This window comes from Scyliorhinus torazame, chromosome 18, assembly GCF_047496885.1.
Source record: "Scyliorhinus torazame isolate Kashiwa2021f chromosome 18, sScyTor2.1, whole genome shotgun sequence".
Lineage (NCBI taxonomy): Eukaryota > Metazoa > Chordata > Chondrichthyes > Carcharhiniformes > Scyliorhinidae > Scyliorhinus > Scyliorhinus torazame.
Window position 1 is genome coordinate 95,064,756 of NC_092724.1, and position 18,009 is coordinate 95,082,764.

Sequence of the window (18,009 nt, forward strand, 5' to 3'; positions counted from 1 at the left end):
CCTGCCTCGCTGGATCACTAGTCCAGCGACATTACTATTGATCTACCAACCCCTTAAAATAGATCATTCTATTCCAGGAATGCTTCCTGTGACAGATTATGGGATCGATCTGATAGTCAGCATGGAGAAAAGCATGGCTGCACAGAACCTCTGTCGAATAAGCCGACATGTAGCTGAAAAGGGGACTCGGGCAGGCACAGGGTTAAGAGAGTAAAGCTTTGTAAAGTTCGCCCTATTGCTTCACACCGCCAGGGTCCCCGGTTCGATTCCCAGCTTGGGTCACTGTCTGTACAAAGTCTGAACCTTCTCCCTGTGTCTGCGTGGGTTTCCTCCGGGTGCTCTGGGTTCCTCCTACAAGTCCCGAAAGACATGCTGTTAGGGAATTTAGACATTCTGAATTCTCCCTCTGTGTACCCGAACAGGTGCCGGAATGTGGCATCTAGGGGCTTTTCACAGTAACTTCATTGCAGTGTTAATGTAAGGCTACTTGTGACAATAAAGATTATTATTACTAACATTGCCACTATTGCCACCAATCCCAAAGTGTCTTTTAAATCCTATAATTAAACACCCTTTATCTCCAGTAATTATGTTCTTCTGTTTTCCTTTACAGTATCCTGGGAATGCATCTCTTTGGCTGCAAGTTTGCATCAGAGAAAGAAGGAGACACCCTCCCTGACAGAAAGAATTTTGACTCACTCCTCTGGGCCATTGTAACTGTGTTCCAGGTATAGAACGTTACACTCAACCTTTGACAATCACTGGTAAGGGTTCAGCTGAGCCCGGTGGGCAATTGTGGACACCTCACTTTAGGAAGGATGTTAAGATCCCCGACGAGGGCATAGTGGATATATACTAGAATGATACCACGGACGAGGACCTGGGGTTTTATGGCAGAGGGACGACGAGAGAAGCTGGGATTGTTCTGCTTAGAACAGAGAAGGTTCAGAGGAGATTTGATAGAGGTATTCAAAATTTTGAAGGGTTTTGGTAAGAAGGAGAACTGTTCACGCTGCCAGGTGAGTCAGTAACCAGAGAAGACAGCTTTAAGAGAATTGGCAAATAAACCAGACAGGAGGTGAGGAGAATTTTTGCGCAGTGAGGTTTAATGATTTGGAATGCCTTCCCTGAAAGGGTTTTTTAATCAGATTCAATAGTAACTTCCAAAAGGGAATTGGACATATGAGAGGAACTACTTGCAAGGGCATGGGAAAAGAATAGGGAAATGGGATTAATTGGATAGTTATTTCAATTAGCCATACAAGGATAATGGGTGAATGGCCTCTTTCTGAGCTGTATTAGTTTATGGTTCTCATAAAATCACCAGGGTTAAAGTGGACAAAAAGTTTCCTAACCTCCCACCAAGTGCTGCTGCACAATTCTCAACTTTTTCTAATGAATTTTAAAATGGTCATGATTTGAAAAATATTATTTTTTCCTTTCCCGCTTAATGTTCTTCCCCAGTTGCACACTGTTCACAGTCAGACTGTTACTCGTTATAAGGGGCATGAAAGAGTAACTGACAATTTTGGAGTGTGACAGAGATGGCAGAACAATCATCACATCAGTTCAGGGTGCCCATGTAGGCCTGATTTTCCTTGTCCGTCTGTGCTTACGGCCTGAGGCACTGCTCAACATCTCCTCGGGTTAGCACAGCTGACGTTGCGAGGTTAGCATGTGAAGAATCACCGCATGGAGCTAATCCCTTTCCAGAAAGAATTGTCCTGTATTTAGAGGAGGGATGTTCGAGGCGCGTTGCTAATTGATTGATGAAGCATTCCAAGTTCAACTGTTAATTATGCGCATAATACTACGAGTTGGACAAGCCTGGTTTCCTCTTGGAGTTCAGTCATAATAGTCACACTATGACACTGGCAGAGATGTAGGAATTCTGCTCATTTTCAATTTTTGGAACAATGCACAAGATCACATCTGTGCTCGATTTTATCATTCTCATCCTTGTGTTCAGGTCATTCAATGATCTCATCCCTATCACTGAAGCATCCTTCGGCACTACAACCCCTAAGATTTCTTCACTCCTCCAATTTTAACCTCTTGCATATCCCTGTTCTCAACACTCTATCATTGGTGACTGTGCCTTCAGCTACCTAGACCTTAAACTCAGGCATTCCCTCCTTAAACCTTTCTGTCTCGCTATCTCGCTCTTCTCATTTAACATGACCGTCTTTCATCAAACTTTTGATCAACTGTCCTGATTTCTTATTACGTAGTGTGGTGTGCAATTTTGTCAGACAACACTCCTGTGAAGCACCTTGGGACGTTGTTACTCAATTGAAGGTGTTTTATAAATGCTGATTGTTGTTGTATACCTCTCGTCACTTGCGAAAAATTAGCCTCTTTCTTCCATGAACCAATATCATTATGGCTTTGATGAATACCTCATGAAATAAAGTACATTACCCCATCTTGATTAATGCCGTGACAATGTGTTTATCTAATGATTGTTCAGTTAAGTTCAATTGCACGCAGAGATTACATTAATACTTTGAATGCTTCCTACTCGAAGTAGTCCCAGCAGACATTTACACATTTCCATCAGAGGACTGTATTCAGTGGCTGAGGGGAGAATAACAGGAGGTTACCATATGTGTCAAGTTTGATTCAAGCAGTAATCAAAGTCTGCACAAACTCCCAACAATAAACTGTAAAATCCCTCACACAAAAACAAGTGGCTTTAAAACCCTCCACATTGGACAGCTAAGGAGAAGCCTTTCAGGAGTAGAAGTGCTGGGCCTGAAGAGCAAAAGGTAAAGTCACCATAGTCCCAGATGACCGTAGACTGCTTTCCCCTTTGAGGGGGAGAGTTGACTGGTGGTGATTTAACCTGAGGGAAACCACACCTCAGGCAAGAGGCAAGGTTGAGAAGGTAGGGCCTTTATGAATAACTGAAGAGTGAAGTGTATGCAGTTATCCATAGGGCTCTACTAGATGTAAACTATATTTCAGCTTCATAAGTTGTAAAGCAATGGAAAATAGCTGACTTTGTTTCCATACAAGAACCTAACCTAAAACCCAGGTAGCAATGACTTTTGGCAAGCGGCTAGATGTTGTTGCAGATGGATCACAAAGTTGCTTTGCATTTTAGAAACATTTTGCCAACTTTGGGCCAGCCTATCACGTATTGACCTATGGATTGTCCTTAGTAGAAGAATGTAGGAAACAAGTTGACTATACAACAACACGTATATGGCGCCTTTTACATAGTAAACTGCCCTGAGGCACTTCACCATAGCTATGACTTGTTTAATGGTGCACAGATGGTGACAATATTGCTCTGTCGGGCTGCCAATCCCCACAAGCAAGAAGTAGAATTAAGAATTAAGTCATTTTAAAAATCATTTCTCAAGGCGTAAAAGCTCTGTTGGCCATATTTTTCCATCAACAGTATTCCAGCGATTCGCTTTTCATCCATCTATAAAATATTGCTGGTCCAGTAAATCCTATGCAAGGTCCTAAATGCATCATTCTCTAGGTCAGTGAGTCTATACAGTGAAGATTGGCAAAATCTAATCATGAGACCCTCCTGTACTTTCCAATGTAGTTGATAATGGCCCTCATCCATGTTTAATAGCTACTTGGATTTAACACTGCCTCCCACGATCACCTGAATCAGCAAAGGACCAGCTGGCATTCATGACGACTATATAATCTGCACCCATAACTGTTTTTTTGCTGAGAAGAATGCCAAGTGCCATGCCAAGCTCAATGTAGAACAGTTGGAACAGGTCTGAAACAGGAAGTTGCTAACTTGCATTGGCATCCCACTTACCCAGTCAAAAGTTAGACATTTTCTCTGGGCAAGTGGATCATGTTTGGCACCAAGTTCTGGCCAAGCTCCTCGGCTGAAAGTCGTGCTGTAAAACAAAAACAGAACTGACTCGGGATGATCATGGAAGTCTATCCATAGAATCCCTAAATCCCATTTGGCCTGTCGAATCTGCACCGATCTCTGAACAATCATCCTACTTAGACGCATTCCATCTCCCTATCCCTGTAACCCCACCTAAGTTGCACATCTCTGGCCACTAAGGGACAATTTGTAGCATGGCCAAGCTACCTATGGGCAGCATGGTAGCACAGTGGTTAGCACAGTTGCTTCACAGCTCCAGGGTCTCAGGTTCGATTATGGCTTGGGTCACTGTGCGGAGTCTGCACGTTCTCCCCGTGTCTGCCTGGGTTTCCTCCGGGTGCTCCGGTTTCCTTCCACAGTTGAAAGATGTGCAGGTTAGGTGAATTGGCCATTCTAAATTGCCCTTGATGTCCAAAAAGGTTAGGTGGGGTTACGAAGATAGGGTGGAGGTGTGGGCTTAGGTGGGGTGCTCTTTCTAAGGGCCGGTGCAGAGTCGATGGGCCGAATGGGCTCCTTCTGCACTGTAAATTCTATGATTCTATGATAACCTGCGCTTCTTTGGACTGTGGGAGGAAACCGGAGCACCCGAAGGAAACCCACGCAGACACGGGGAGAAAGTGCAAACTTCACGCAGTCGCCCAAGGACGGAATTGAACCCTGGCTCCTGGCACCGGGGCAGCGGTGCTAACTATTATGCCACCCTGCCGCCCTAGCACCAGAGAGTCTAAGCATGTCAGCAGTAGTGTAGTGGTATTGTCACTTGACTAGTAATTCAGGGACCCACTTTAAAGTTCTTAGGACCCGGTATCAAGTCCCACCACAGCAGATGGTGCAATTTGATAGAATTAAAAGTCTAATGGTGACTATTGTCGCAAAAATCCATCTGGTTCACTAATGTCCTTTAGGGCAGTGTTTTTTGAACTTTTTTCCGGGGACCCATTTTTACCAACCAGCCAACCTTCGGGACCCAACCCGGCCGACCTTTGCGACCCACGCTGGCCGACCTTCGCGACCCACGCCAACCGACCTTCGAGACATACGCCGGCCGACCTTTGCGGCCCACGCCGGCCAACCTGCATGACCTACCATTTTCTCTTACGTTGTTTGTTGCTGACAAAAATGGAGGAAATGGTTTTGGGTCCGTTTGGCCCCAGTGGTCCCTTTGATCCTTTGGTCCCTTTGACCCCCCGAACTTGGGAAAAAAAGGCTGCGACCATATAAACAAAAATGCGGCCGCACTGCGCGTGTGTGCCCGAGATGTGTAGGCTAGGTGGGGTTACAGGGATAGGGCAGGGGAATGTGCCTAGTTAGGTTGCTCTTTCAGAGAGTCGGTGCAGACTCAATTGCCCAAATGGCCTTCTCCTGCACTGTAGGGATTCTACGATTTTAAACATATTATCAGTTAGTCAAAATGGATCCTACTGAGTCTTTTATTCCTAAGCAGAGAATTCACATTCCATATGGAACTTGCAACCTAAGAATGTTAACAATGGCTAGCCAATACACTTTATAAAACTGCTGGAGGTCTCAAAAAGCTGGCAGAGCTATAACTGCCCTGTATATAATTTCACAACAAGAAAGGGAAGGAATTGCACTCAGAGATCTATGTTGTAGATGTATTGAACATGTCTTCACTTGTTTGGATCGCATGAAAGCCTGAGCAGATAGAAATGTCTCTAGATCGTTATTTACTTCGAGAATCTTGGGGGTACAACAACCCAGACACTTTAGATTAGCAGTATGAAGTAATGGTTAATAAATGGAGTTGAAGTACAGATCAACCATGATCTAATTGAATGAGGGAGCAGTCTGGAGGTGCTGAATGGTCTACTCCTGCTTCTATGGTCCGAGGCTCACAAAGGCAAATTCCCTGAATCTTATTCTGGCACATACAGATTGATGTTGCCTTAATTTAGGGCGAAATGTTGATCTACAGAGAATTTGGATGTCTACATACTGGGAATATGAAGAACTGCGGACTTGTTGCGCAGTGCAATTGGAAATTTATTTGTGTTATTTCAGAGTGGATTTTTTTTGTCTTTCACAGATATTGACCCAAGAGGACTGGAACAAGGTCCTGTACAATGGAATGGCCTCCACCTCTCCATTGGCTGCTTTATACTTCATTGCCCTCATGACATTTGGCAACTACGTTCTCTTTAACTTGCTGGTTGCCATTTTGGTGGAAGGATTTCAGACTGAGGTAAAATAAGATGCGATGAATCTTTGAATGATGCATGAGAGTCAGCAGTGGACAATTCCACCTGGCTTAATGCTGTCTGTGATTTCTAAGGGCATTTCCTAACGTTCATTGGCATTCCCAGCTACCTGATAAATATGCAGCACACAAGAAAACAAAGACACTGGGGTCCTATGTCAAGCCGAACAAAGATAATGACAGAAAAGCATCAAATCTAAAGGTTCCATACAGGGACCTGGGAGAGCAAGGCATTCTTAGCAGGCACCACTGAATTTGTTGACATTCAATTTTTAAAAATTGAGAATTCATCAGTAACCAATGCACTAATATTGTCCATTAACATTCTGTTAATTCCCATGCTCAAAATGAATATATAAAGTGGCTGTTATGACAGCTTACTTGTTATTTGTTAACGAACACCAATTCTACTAAGACCATAAAAGTATGAGAAATTATGATTTATTAAGTTATTCCAGGGCAGCACGGTGGCGCAATGGTTTGCACTGCTACCTCACGGCGCCAAGGGCCTGGGTTTGATCCCGGCCCTGGGTCACTGTCCGTGTGGAGTTTGCGCATTCTCCCCAGGTCTTCATGGTCTGACCCCCACAACCCAAAAAAGATGTGCAGGGTAGGTGGATTGGCCATGCTAAATTATCCCTCAATTGGGATAAAAAAGAATTGGTGAGGCTTAATTTTTTTTTTTAAAATATGTTATTCCGATTATAAGCTGTGATATACTATTATATATCATGAAATAGAATGATAAAAAGGAAATACCATGGTTCACTGTGATATACAATGATATATTGTGATATACAGTGGCCGTGATTTTCTGGCCACTGGCGGCAGATTTTCCAACGGTAGTGGTGGCGAAGATACCTCGTCATTGGTCGTCGGCAGGATCTTCCGGTCCCGCCGAAGTACATGACCATTTGCGTTGATCGCCGGCCATGCCACTGGGGAACCCGCCACAGGAGTTCGCTGAAGATCCTGGCGATGGGAAGGGCAGGACAATCCCAGCCCATATTGTTAAATACTATCCCACATTACTGCCTGAATTGAGTTCTGGCACTCCGCACTATCTGTTAGCTGTCAATACAAAAAATAATAGGTTTGCCAGTAAAAGCACATTTATCTGTCAGTAGATTGCTAGCAACCCTGCCGCAGTGTGTCCTGTAATAGGTTAACCTGGCATTAATTGTGGTTATCTGACAATTTAATCTGATGAAATGGGTTGGTTATTCTGAAGTTTAACATTGGCTGCACTTTAAATATTTGTTGGAATTAACACATCAATTCTGAAATGCTATGAAAAGAAACCTATACATTTAGTCACCCCCCCCCTCTTCAATATTCTTGATATGATTGTTTTCTTGAAACTGCTGTTTGGAAGGTGGTACAAGGCAGAGTGCACAGAGCATCCCCTTCAATAATATTCTCCAGTTCTGCTCCTGTAACATATTATGCAGACAGAGCTGAGTGTTAAAGCCGTGATGTCAGTTGGCACACCTTCTAACCTTCCTTTTATAGTCGCAAATATTATGCAGCAATCCAGATGAATTCACTCTCCCTTTAACGAGATCAGATGGCAGTTTGGACCATACTGGAGTGCTTCTTCGATGTTTATTTCTTTGTGAGTTAATGCGATGTCACTTGTTTTCTGTATGATCACCGGCAAAATATCTTGAAACAATTTTCTTTTGGATTTGAATTGATTGTGACGTCTATTTCTAAATTCCTGTGCTTCTTATCATTGATTGGTGGTTAGTCTTCATTGCTGTGCCTCAAATCCAGCGGCATTGGTACTGTGTAATGAGATCATGTATTACAGGTAAAACCTACAATGGAAAATTTGAATTGTGCTGAGGGAATTCCACAGCCAGTACAACTGGGAAAGTGCAAATTTAATCCACATTCTGGGCTGAGCTAGTTAATCTTTATTCTGGGTTGGGGAAGGCAAACTTTAGGAAGAATTGTCACTTGCATATTATTCAATGAATCCCAGCTTGCAAGTTTGATACAAAATGTTTGGCCCACAGAGCTATCGACTTCCTACAGTGCAGAAAGAGGCCATTTGGCCTGTCCCCTCTCCACTGACCCTCCGAAAGAGCACTCTATCTAGGCCCACTCCCCCACCCTATGCCTGTAACCTTGCACATTGATCATGGCTAATCCACCTAACCTGCACGTCTTTGGACTATGAGAGGAAACCAGAGCACCCAAAGGAAACCACACAGGCACAGGGAGAATGTGCAAACTCCACACAGACAGTTACCCAAGGTCAGAATCGAATCCGGGTCCTTGGTGCTGTGAGGTAGCAGTGCTAACCACTGGGCCACCGTTGTTAATAATCACACTTTAATCTTGGAAAGGTCAGGGTCGGAGAATCGGCAGGGGGTGGGGTGAATCCAGCCCCGCTGTCCCGACGGCGGCTGCCGAATTCTCCGGTGCCGGGGTTTTCGCAGGGGCGGGAATCGCGCCGTGCCGGTCGGCGGCCGCTGACAGCGCCCCCCCCCCGGCGATTCTCCGCCCCGCGATGGGCCGAGCGGCCGCCCGTTTTCGGCCGGTCCCGCTGGCGTAAATCAAACCAGGTCCGTACCAGTGGGACCTGGCTCTACGGGAGGCCTGCGGAGACCACATGGGGTGCGGGGGGATCTGGCCCCCGAGGGGGGGGGGGGGGCCACGGTGACCTGACCCGTGATCGGGGCCCACCGATCCACGGGCGGGCCTGTGCCATGGGGGCACTCTTTCCCTCTACACCGGCTGCTGTCAACCTCCGCCATGGCCAGTGCGGAGAAGAAACCCCCCTGAGCATGCGTTGGGATGGCGCCAGCACATGCTGGCGCTCCCGTGCATGCGCCAACTCGCGCCGGCTGGCAGAGGCTCTTCGCCGCCGGTTGGCACGGCGCCAACCCCGGAGGATTCCGCACCTTCCAGGCGGCCCGACGCCGGAGTGGTTCACGCCACTCCTCGCCGCCGGTATGGCCCGCCCCGCCGGGTAGGGGAGAATCCCACCCCGAACTCTTTACGTTTAACTTGCTGCACTGCCATGTGCACAAAGACCAGTTTGAACTGGTTCTGTGACATGTTATGCCTGTCTCCAGTGCAGCCCCGAAATGTAGTCCCATGGAGCACTGACACATAACAATTAGTTCCTAGCTAATCAGTTCCTAGTTCTTTACAGATAATGCAACAATGTATAACAGTGAGTACCAACACCCAATGAGTTGGGGCTGAGGCAAGTGTGAGGTATGGTTCAGCAAACAGAGTCTATTTTATGGCACCAATCCTATTTGTTCAGCAGAGTCTATTTAAACAGACCCTCTCCGCACTGGAACAAACAGAGCTTATGAAGGAAACTATTACGGTGCCTCCTGATCAAAGCAGGGCGACCTGCTTTGAGTGCAATGAGTGGGGGATCGTTTGGATACCACAAATCCAGCCTGTAAAATTAAACCCAGCCACTTACAGCAGTGCCGGCTCCAGACAGGATTGAGAGGTGACGAAACCAATCATCTCCATTCTGAACGGGAATCATAAGAACACTTTCTGGTGTCATAGAGCGGCTGTCACACATTTAGCTGTTTGAATAGGTGGCTGTCTAGGCTCACGCGACTCACCCGAGATCTTGGGAGATGTGAGATCTTACCCAGAGTCTACAACCCGAGGAGAGAAAATGATCAAAGCAAACCCTTGCTGTCGAACACTGATTTCCTTTAGGAATGGTTCGCTGATGCCGAGAGATAGATTGGATCTAGCTTTGGTTCTGAGATTTTACTGCCGTAACAGGATTGAGATCATGCTCACTAATTCTGAACACTATAAACAGGTTGCAGTAATGATTTTTGATATGCAGCAAATGCCTTTTTAAAATATGCTGATGCCCGTGAAGCAGCTGACGATTTCAATGCCTTAAAGATAAAACAATTGGCGCTGGTGTTTCTACATCTCTTTCAAAAGCAAACCATGAATGTTCCTGATTTGGTGGCACTTTAATGAAGAATAACCCAAACAGACTGTGGTGGGTAGCACTGCAATCTGCTACATTAGGACACATCAATTCTCGAGTATTTCACATTATCAGGCAACCGTGCAGTATTGACAAGGTGATTCATCTTGAATAATTCACTTTTGGCTGCAGATTCAAGCTGGGTATGTTGGTTCTCAATGGTTGGAAGTAGCATTAAAATCAAACTATAGCTGTCCAGTTCCACTCTCTCGCCCGAGGCCACAGGGTTCTGCAGTTCCAGAGCCGCATGCAGCTCAAAGGACTCATGAGACTTCTGACCTTGTTCCATCAATCCCATTTTAATGGTAATTAACTGCCACATTTAAAAAAAAAACTTTTATTACAATGTGCCTATGAGAAAGTTTCGTTCAATTCACAATTTTTTGGTTAAAAACCTTTAAAATGTTGTTGAAATGTGTCTCTTGTTTTGCGTTATTATTGGCATTTCAGGGCAGCACGGTGGCGCAGTGGTTAGCATTGCTGCCTCACGGCGCCAAGGTCCCAGGTTCGATCCCGGCTCTGGGTTGCTGTCCGTGTGGCGTTTGCACATTCTCCCCGTGTCTGCGTGGGTTTCCCCCCCACAGCCCAAAGATGTGCAGGGTAGGTAGATTGGTTACGTTAAATTGCCCCTTAATTGTAAAAAATGAATTGGGTACTCTAAATTATGAAAAACAAAATTATTGGCATTTCAGTGACACTTTGCACTCATCGTGTTTTTGACTGCATTTTTTTTTTTAAAAGCTCTCCTTGTTATCGGGTTGCTGACCTCTGCCCTTGGGCCTCTCTGGAGCAGCACCAACTTCAGTGGGGTTTACAGAAGGGTGTGATATTGTCAAAAAGATAGTATTCCTGTGGACTTTGCCAACCATGTTTTCCCACATCCTCTTGCTCCTAACATGGTCGGGGTCAATGCCAGTTTGAAGTGATGCATTTTTTGAAGGGAAAATGATGAGAGGCTGTAGAAACTAAGTGGTGCAATTTTAAAGCAGGTGCAGGAATGGAGAACCACATCAACACCACTTTTTTAACAAATCATATCTCAAGAAATAAGCGGGGCCAGTTTAGCTCACTTGGCTAGACAGCTGGTTTGTGATGCAGAGCAAGGCCAATAGTGCAGGTTCAATTCCCGTACCAGCTGAGGTTATTCATGAAGGCATTGCCTTCCCAACCTTGCCCCTTGCCTGAGATCTGGGATATGGTGGCTTTGCCCTACCTAGTACAGCACTAGTAAAGTCAATTTAAATTGCAGTCAGCCCCTTAACAATTCTCCTGGCGGCACGGTGGCACAGTACTGCACAGTTAGCACTGCTGCCTCGCAGCGCCAAGGACCCGGATTCAATTCTGGCCTCAGGTGACTGTCTGTGTGGAGTTTGCACTCTCTCCCATGCCTGTGTGGGTTTCCTCTGGGTGCTCCGGTTTCCTCCCACGGTCCAAAGATATGCAGGTTAGGTAGATTGGCTATGTTAAATTGTCCCTTAGTGTCCAAACGATTAGATGGGGTTACTGGGTTACAGGGATAGCTTGGAGATGTGGGCCTAAGTAGGAGGGTCAGTGCAGACTCAATGGGCTGAACGGCCTCCTTCTGCACTGTCAGGATTCAATGATTCTAAATGTCGCCGCACTCCTCAGTTTAAGAAATGACTATTGCAAAGCATTGGCTGAATCTGGCTTATTTCAAAGTTGATGCAATTGCTGCCAATGAAAGAAATGGGCTGTGATTTAACGCACAAAAACAGAGTCCCGTTTTGGGCACATATAGCGGGGTCTTTCTCGGCGCAACAAACGGGACTCTGTAGTTTTTTCTGGCCTTGGTTGGGAATGGCCCACCATGGCCACACTTAACTCGCTCGTCAGTGCAGGAAGAGATTGGGGCACCATTTTTAAATGCCGCCCCGACCTCTTGACCCCCTTCAGACATCCCACCGCAGCTTCCAGACTCCCCAACTGCCCAAACTTACCTCTTACCACGAGCAAACCTCACCATACCTCTTAAGGCCAGGCACCCCTAGGCCTGATCCTTGGCATGGACAACCTGGCACAGGGGCACCTTGACACTGCCAGCCTCTCACCCTGGAAGTGTCCCTTCCAGCCTAGCAGTGCCACCCGGGCACCCCGGCAGTGCCCCTGCCAGCCTGGATGTGCCAGCTGGGCTGCCTGGCAGTGCCAAGGTGTCTGGGTGCCAGCTGGAGTGCTAGGGTACCACCCTGCCCAGAGCCCAACTACCCGGGGCATACAATGGCCTGGGAGCACCCCTCCCCCCCGAAATGTCAATACACTGGTCCATCTTTGTGTGGACCAGTGCTAAACGATGCCATGGCGCGATCTATCCAGCGTGGGTATTAGTTCCCGGGCCTCAGGAGAATCAGGCAGCATATTTAAATGAACCTAATGGCTCACTGAAATATTTTAATTTAGATCGCAACGTCTCATGAGATCTTGTTAGATCTCATAAGGTGTTCCGAGCTTCGCAAATCTTCTTGCAAAATTTATTGCCTTGGAGCGTCATCGGGTTGTGCGCAAGGAGGCCATTTAATCGTGCCTCTGATCTCTTATCGGGTTCTGACAAGACGAAAATAGCACCACACCTAGCCAACCACTCTGTGAGTTAGGGTGTAACCTGGCCATTTTGAGATCTGTATTTGGGACGACGTGGTTAATCCTTCTATATTGGCATGCCATTCATAGAATAGTATCCTGACAGTGCAGAAGGAGGCTATTCAGCCCATCCATTCAGCACTGACTCACCAAAAGAGCACTCTATCTGGGCCCACTCCCACGCCCTATTTCCATAACCCCACGCATTGATCATGGCCAATCCACCTAACTTGCACATCTTTCGACTGTGGGAGGAAACCGGAGCATCCAAAGGAACTTCACACAGACACAGGGAAAACATGCAAACTCCACAGACAATCGGCCAAGGCCAGAATTGAAACCTGGTCCCTGGAGCTGTGAGGCAGCAGTGCTAACACCATGGCACCCTTCTGTGTAAGAGAAACATCTCTCCCATTTGCCTAACTCCTAGTTCCTGGATAGGGCAACCCTAAACTGAGGACTACCCATCCTCAAAGCTGTTGATCGAGGGAGGTGTTAATTTTATCCGACGAGAAAATCTTGTGACTTCTTTACAGCTTATCATTCAAATGTGGCCAGAAGTTGTCAAGTCATACCTGAGTCTTTACGTGACCTCTTTGTATTGGCTCCTTCCCAGGCAGATGGTAAATCTGTAGTGGGTGTGGTAGCTGGGAGTGGGGCGGTGGCATTCACCACCATGCATAACAGATTTGCCTGTTGGCTGACATGCAGCACTTTTAAAACCTTCTGTGGTGAGAATTGTGAGGTATCATGTAGCATCGGAGCAGAGCAGGAGCACTAAAAGTAATGAAGAAAGGGAGCTACACCAGCAACAACAAAAAATATTTCAAAGATTTCATTCATCATAAGCAATTAAATCCAGCCTTTTGAGTAGCCAAACTATAAGATGTCTCTTCAAAACAACTTGCTTTCTATGCCACCTATTTGTAACCTGCAAATAGGTAAAAGGAGAATAAAATTGATGTGGTCTAATTAGCGATGATAGAGCACGTTAACAGGAATGTAGAGTGGTAGATACTTGGAAGTTATCATGGGTCTATAATCTAATTAAGGGTTTCTGATGAGAATATGTATTGTTTTAAAATACATTTAGAGTACTCCATTATTTCTTTTTCCAATTAAGGGACAATTTAGCGTGGCCAATCAATCCACCTACCCTGCAGATTTTTTTGGGTTGTGGGGGTGAGACCCACGCTGACACGGGAGAATGTGCAAACATCACACAGACAGTGACCCGGGGCCGGGATCAAACCAGGTCCTCGGTGCCGTGACACAGAAGTGCTACCCACTGCGCCCCGTGCCGCCCCTTGATGAGAATATATATGGATATATATATGGAGGCGGATAGGTCAGAACCTAAACCCCAGGAATCAATAACAGCCTTGAGGTTGCTTCCTAGTATCTGGTACTTTTTTTCATAACGTGTACTGTTTTAATCCTACCAAAGAGGTTTAATTTTGCTTCCAACATGTTGAATCGCTGGGGGCTAATCAATGTGCAGTGTCGTGGATGTGAAATGTTGTCCACCCAGAGAATTCAAGGGTTCTGAAGTCACAGTCAAAATATATTTTGGAGTTGACTAGCATTTCCAGAACATATTATATAAAGCATAATAAATGCTTTCTCTTGGCAAGAGAGACCCAATATGGTTTATTTTATACCCCTGTTGGTCCGGCCCTCTAGTGATCATGTGGTGCTACTGATTACACATTAACCCCTTATGTACATGCAAATACAGAGATCAATACAAGAACCACTTTAATCTACACCTGAAGTCTTTCACTCCCAACCCCTTACACCCGTTGGTGATTACTATTGTATTACGCAGTAGACCTTGAAATACCTGTGTATATCTGTGACCATAGTTATGGTTACCATTGATGCCAATGTAAATGAATTTTGCAAATCTCAAAAAAGCTGTTGTTCCTTGATAGTAAGACAGGGTCCAGTTGATCGGCTCAGCCTGAATGCAAGTCACCAACGGTGGTCACTATTTCACTTGCATTGAGTTGGAACAAGCAACAAAGCAGAGCTGCAATAATCTTCCACGATTTCAGATTCCTAATTGTAGCTCCGTAAAGTTATATTGCATTTGTACGAACAAAGTCGTCAAACATTGACTTGGGGAGATGTTCAACTGTGCCAAAAAACACTATTTCCCCAAAAATATTTATTCAGGTGTACAATAAGATGGTTCTTGATGGAGTGCTGGGGAACTCTGTGCATCTGAAGTGATTGTTACTTTTGTCATTTTTGGTCACTTGCTTTGTCCAAGCCATTTCCGTTATTCATCAAAAGTTCTTCACTTGAGCAAACTGACAGTTATGCTATATTTATTTCCCCAGACCACCAGTGATTTACAGTACAGAAACACTTTGTTATTTTCAGTGCATGGCTTTGCTAACAATGCTGGTTGCAAGGTATTCGCAATAGTCTGAAGGTGAGATGGGGGTCTATAAAACTTGCTTTGGCTGCTGCGTGACATGTGGGGGGAGAAGCCTTTGCATGGCGGATGCACAGATCTTGTATGCAATACAATCGGCTTCTCCCCTTTATCCTGCTTTCAGCCTCCAACGACTGTTGTTTCTGCTCAAGCATTTGGTATTTGTTGGTGGCTTTGCTGCTTTGACAGAAGGTGCCATGTGATAGTGTGTGAAGTGACTGGCTGTTTGTGTGCTATTACAGAGTAAATTAAGTTATTTGACTTAGACACTGTGTGAAGTGCTTTCGATGTCCTCTGGAAAGTTAATCAGTTACTGTTGACAGTGTTACCCTTGGGCATAAGTGTCAACTTGTCAGAAGTATTCCATGTTGTCTTATATCACTGGTGAAGAAAAGCCATTTGTTTTGATTCTGTCATCCTATGCAGTACTTCAAACCTATACCCTCCCTTAACTCTTTTTAAAATATATTTTCCACACTGTCGCTGCTATCTCTTATCTTTTGCTTTGTCAGTCATAGTTCCCCGAGCTCTATTGCATATTACATTAAAGGTGCAAGATCCTGATGTTATTACTGCCGCACCTGTCTGTTATTCTCTCTCTTGTTTTCTCTTTCTTCTCACTCCCCCTCTCTCTCTCACTTTCCTACAACACCATTTTTATTCGATTTACTTGCTGTAAGATTTCAAAATGCAATTGCAGCATTGTGATTTACCACCAGCCTGCAGACGTCTCCAGCTCTCTTCAAGCGGTATCATTGTTCACAGCCTTCAGTAATTTATCAGTAAAATTAATATTAATCCCTACCTCAGAAATGTATTTGATGCTAAGATATGAGTTATTAACATTCATTGATATTCACTGCTCTTCCTGCATTTTAATTGGGTTATCCATTTCCCCAAATCTCCAGGATAAATCGTTATAGGTGTTTATGATATGGTATAGGAGCAGTGTAACACCAAGCCGCAATATAGAGACATCTGAGTTCCTTTTTTTTTAGATACAGTGGAGTCCTCTAAGGATAATTGTAGTTTCGGCAATAAGCATTGATGTCACTGGTAGTTTTTTTAAATCAGAGATGTTTTCTGCAGACAGGAAATTTCTTCAACCGGTTATCCCTTGAAAAACTTTTCAGAAGTTAATTCACTTCCCAACATCCTCTTCTTAAAACATTTTTTCTTGAATTTTACACCCTTTAATTGATAACTATACTTGACAAATGGAACATTTCAGTTACCTAGAATGGACAGTTAGATACAGAATTTCTATTCTACTCTGTCCTGACAATGTACCTTTATTGCAACAGCACAATATTTTTCTACCTCGTGTGTTCTGACCCCTATGAGTGAGATTGGTGTTAATGAAAGCAAAATTGATGCCACTTAGATCTGCAGACTCACCCCCACTGGAAATTCGGTTGAGATTGTATTTTACTGATTTCGCTCACAGTTATGCAGTGAAGTAAGTTCCAGAGATAACTAAACAAAACTCTGTCAATACCTCAGCAAGTAATGTACCCTTGGTGGCCTTATTGTGTCATTTACAAAATAAAGGCTCCAAGAGCAAACTTAGAAAGAGGAAGGGGAGATTTTTTTAACCTGTTCCATCTATTGCACATTGGCTTTGATTTCAAATGAATTTCAGAAGTCTATATCAATCTGGCTTGGACATCGATTACCAGGTGGCCAAAACAAAGCATTGTCATTCCGTCCTTGAAAGAAAACAAAAATTCAAATTGCTCATTACTGCAAATTCCTGGCAGTAGTCGATCTGGTTGCATCATCCTTTTAAGTGCGGTATATCCTATATTAGTGATGTTAGTTACCACAATGTTATTGTGTAATGCAAACTGCTGCTAACCTCAGTTCAAATGTTTGAAACAAATAATGATTTTTCTGTACCGTTTTTCTTCTTCTTCAATTAACTATGTTTTTCTTTCAAAGTGTCTGAAATATTTAAGTTGAACTTATTTCAGTCACCTCACTGTCAACTCCGTGCTTGTTTCACTTCAGGAGGTCCAGAAGCAGGAGGACGCGAGTGGGCAGTTAAGCTGTATTCAGCTGCCTGTCGACTCGTCTGGGGTAGGTAACTGTTCACCGTGAATCACACACCAGAGACATTTCTAAAGTGAAACCGCAGAGACGGTGGTGCGGGTGGTGCGGGAGGGGGCGGGGAGGGGGGGGGTTGGTGGAGTGTAGAAAACAAAGGTTTGGCAACCTTATGCTGCTTTTATAAGAAGGAATTGTGTTTGTCCGCTTATTGGTTTCTTTTTCTCACACACAGTCCTTTAATAGGTCGGAGTGAAAACTTAGTCATTTCCTCTGACTGGGAAGCCAGAAGGATTGACTTTTCCTTCTCGATTGAAGGCCTTTGCAGGGTTCCTTTCAGAGATTTTCTTCTTGGACAGACTGAGAGGATCAATGCCAAAGTAGTATTTTTCTTCATGAGGCTGAACGATCGGTATTTGTGAATTTGAATGTGCAACCAAAATCTATTTATCAATAGATCAGCATCAATGACAGAAAGATGTTATGTTCTCTGTTTTTTGAAGCAGTGTTTCAGTACTCACTGTGATGGCCACCTCAAGGGCAAAAGCCATTTGAAATGGTTAACTGCAGTTTTTACCCATCTCGCACATGAAACAGAGAGATAGACTAGAAGATAGCAGAATTTTGTGGGTTGAATTTTCAGGACCGGTTGCATGAACTTGGCTTGAGTTTGTTTGGGTAGACAAGGGGTAATTTAATCGAGGTGCTTAAAATGCTGAACAACTTTCGATAATCTGGATGCAGTATGGTAGGGAACCAAAAGCCAGGACGTATAGTCTTAAAATGAGGGAGAGGCCATTCAGGGATTGTTGTTTCTCTCCCCCCTTCTGGTGCACAGGGCAGAC

The 18,009-nt window shown here is 44.7% G+C and overlaps 1 protein-coding gene across 3 annotated transcripts in view; it reads left to right on the plus strand.

Moving 5' to 3' along the window:
• cacna1g (calcium channel, voltage-dependent, T type, alpha 1G subunit) overlaps nucleotides 1–18,009 on the plus strand; it is a 541,990-nt gene that overhangs the window by 248,069 nt on the left and 275,912 nt on the right. For all 3 annotated transcript variants that reach the window (XM_072483051.1, XM_072483052.1, XM_072483053.1), the window contains exons 11-13: nucleotides 614–728; nucleotides 5,919–6,074; nucleotides 17,129–17,197. In XM_072483051.1, the coding sequence (XP_072339152.1) occupies nucleotides 614–728; nucleotides 5,919–6,074; nucleotides 17,129–17,197 (340 nt within the window). The remainder of the gene's footprint in view (nucleotides 1–613; nucleotides 729–5,918; nucleotides 6,075–17,128; nucleotides 17,198–18,009) is intronic.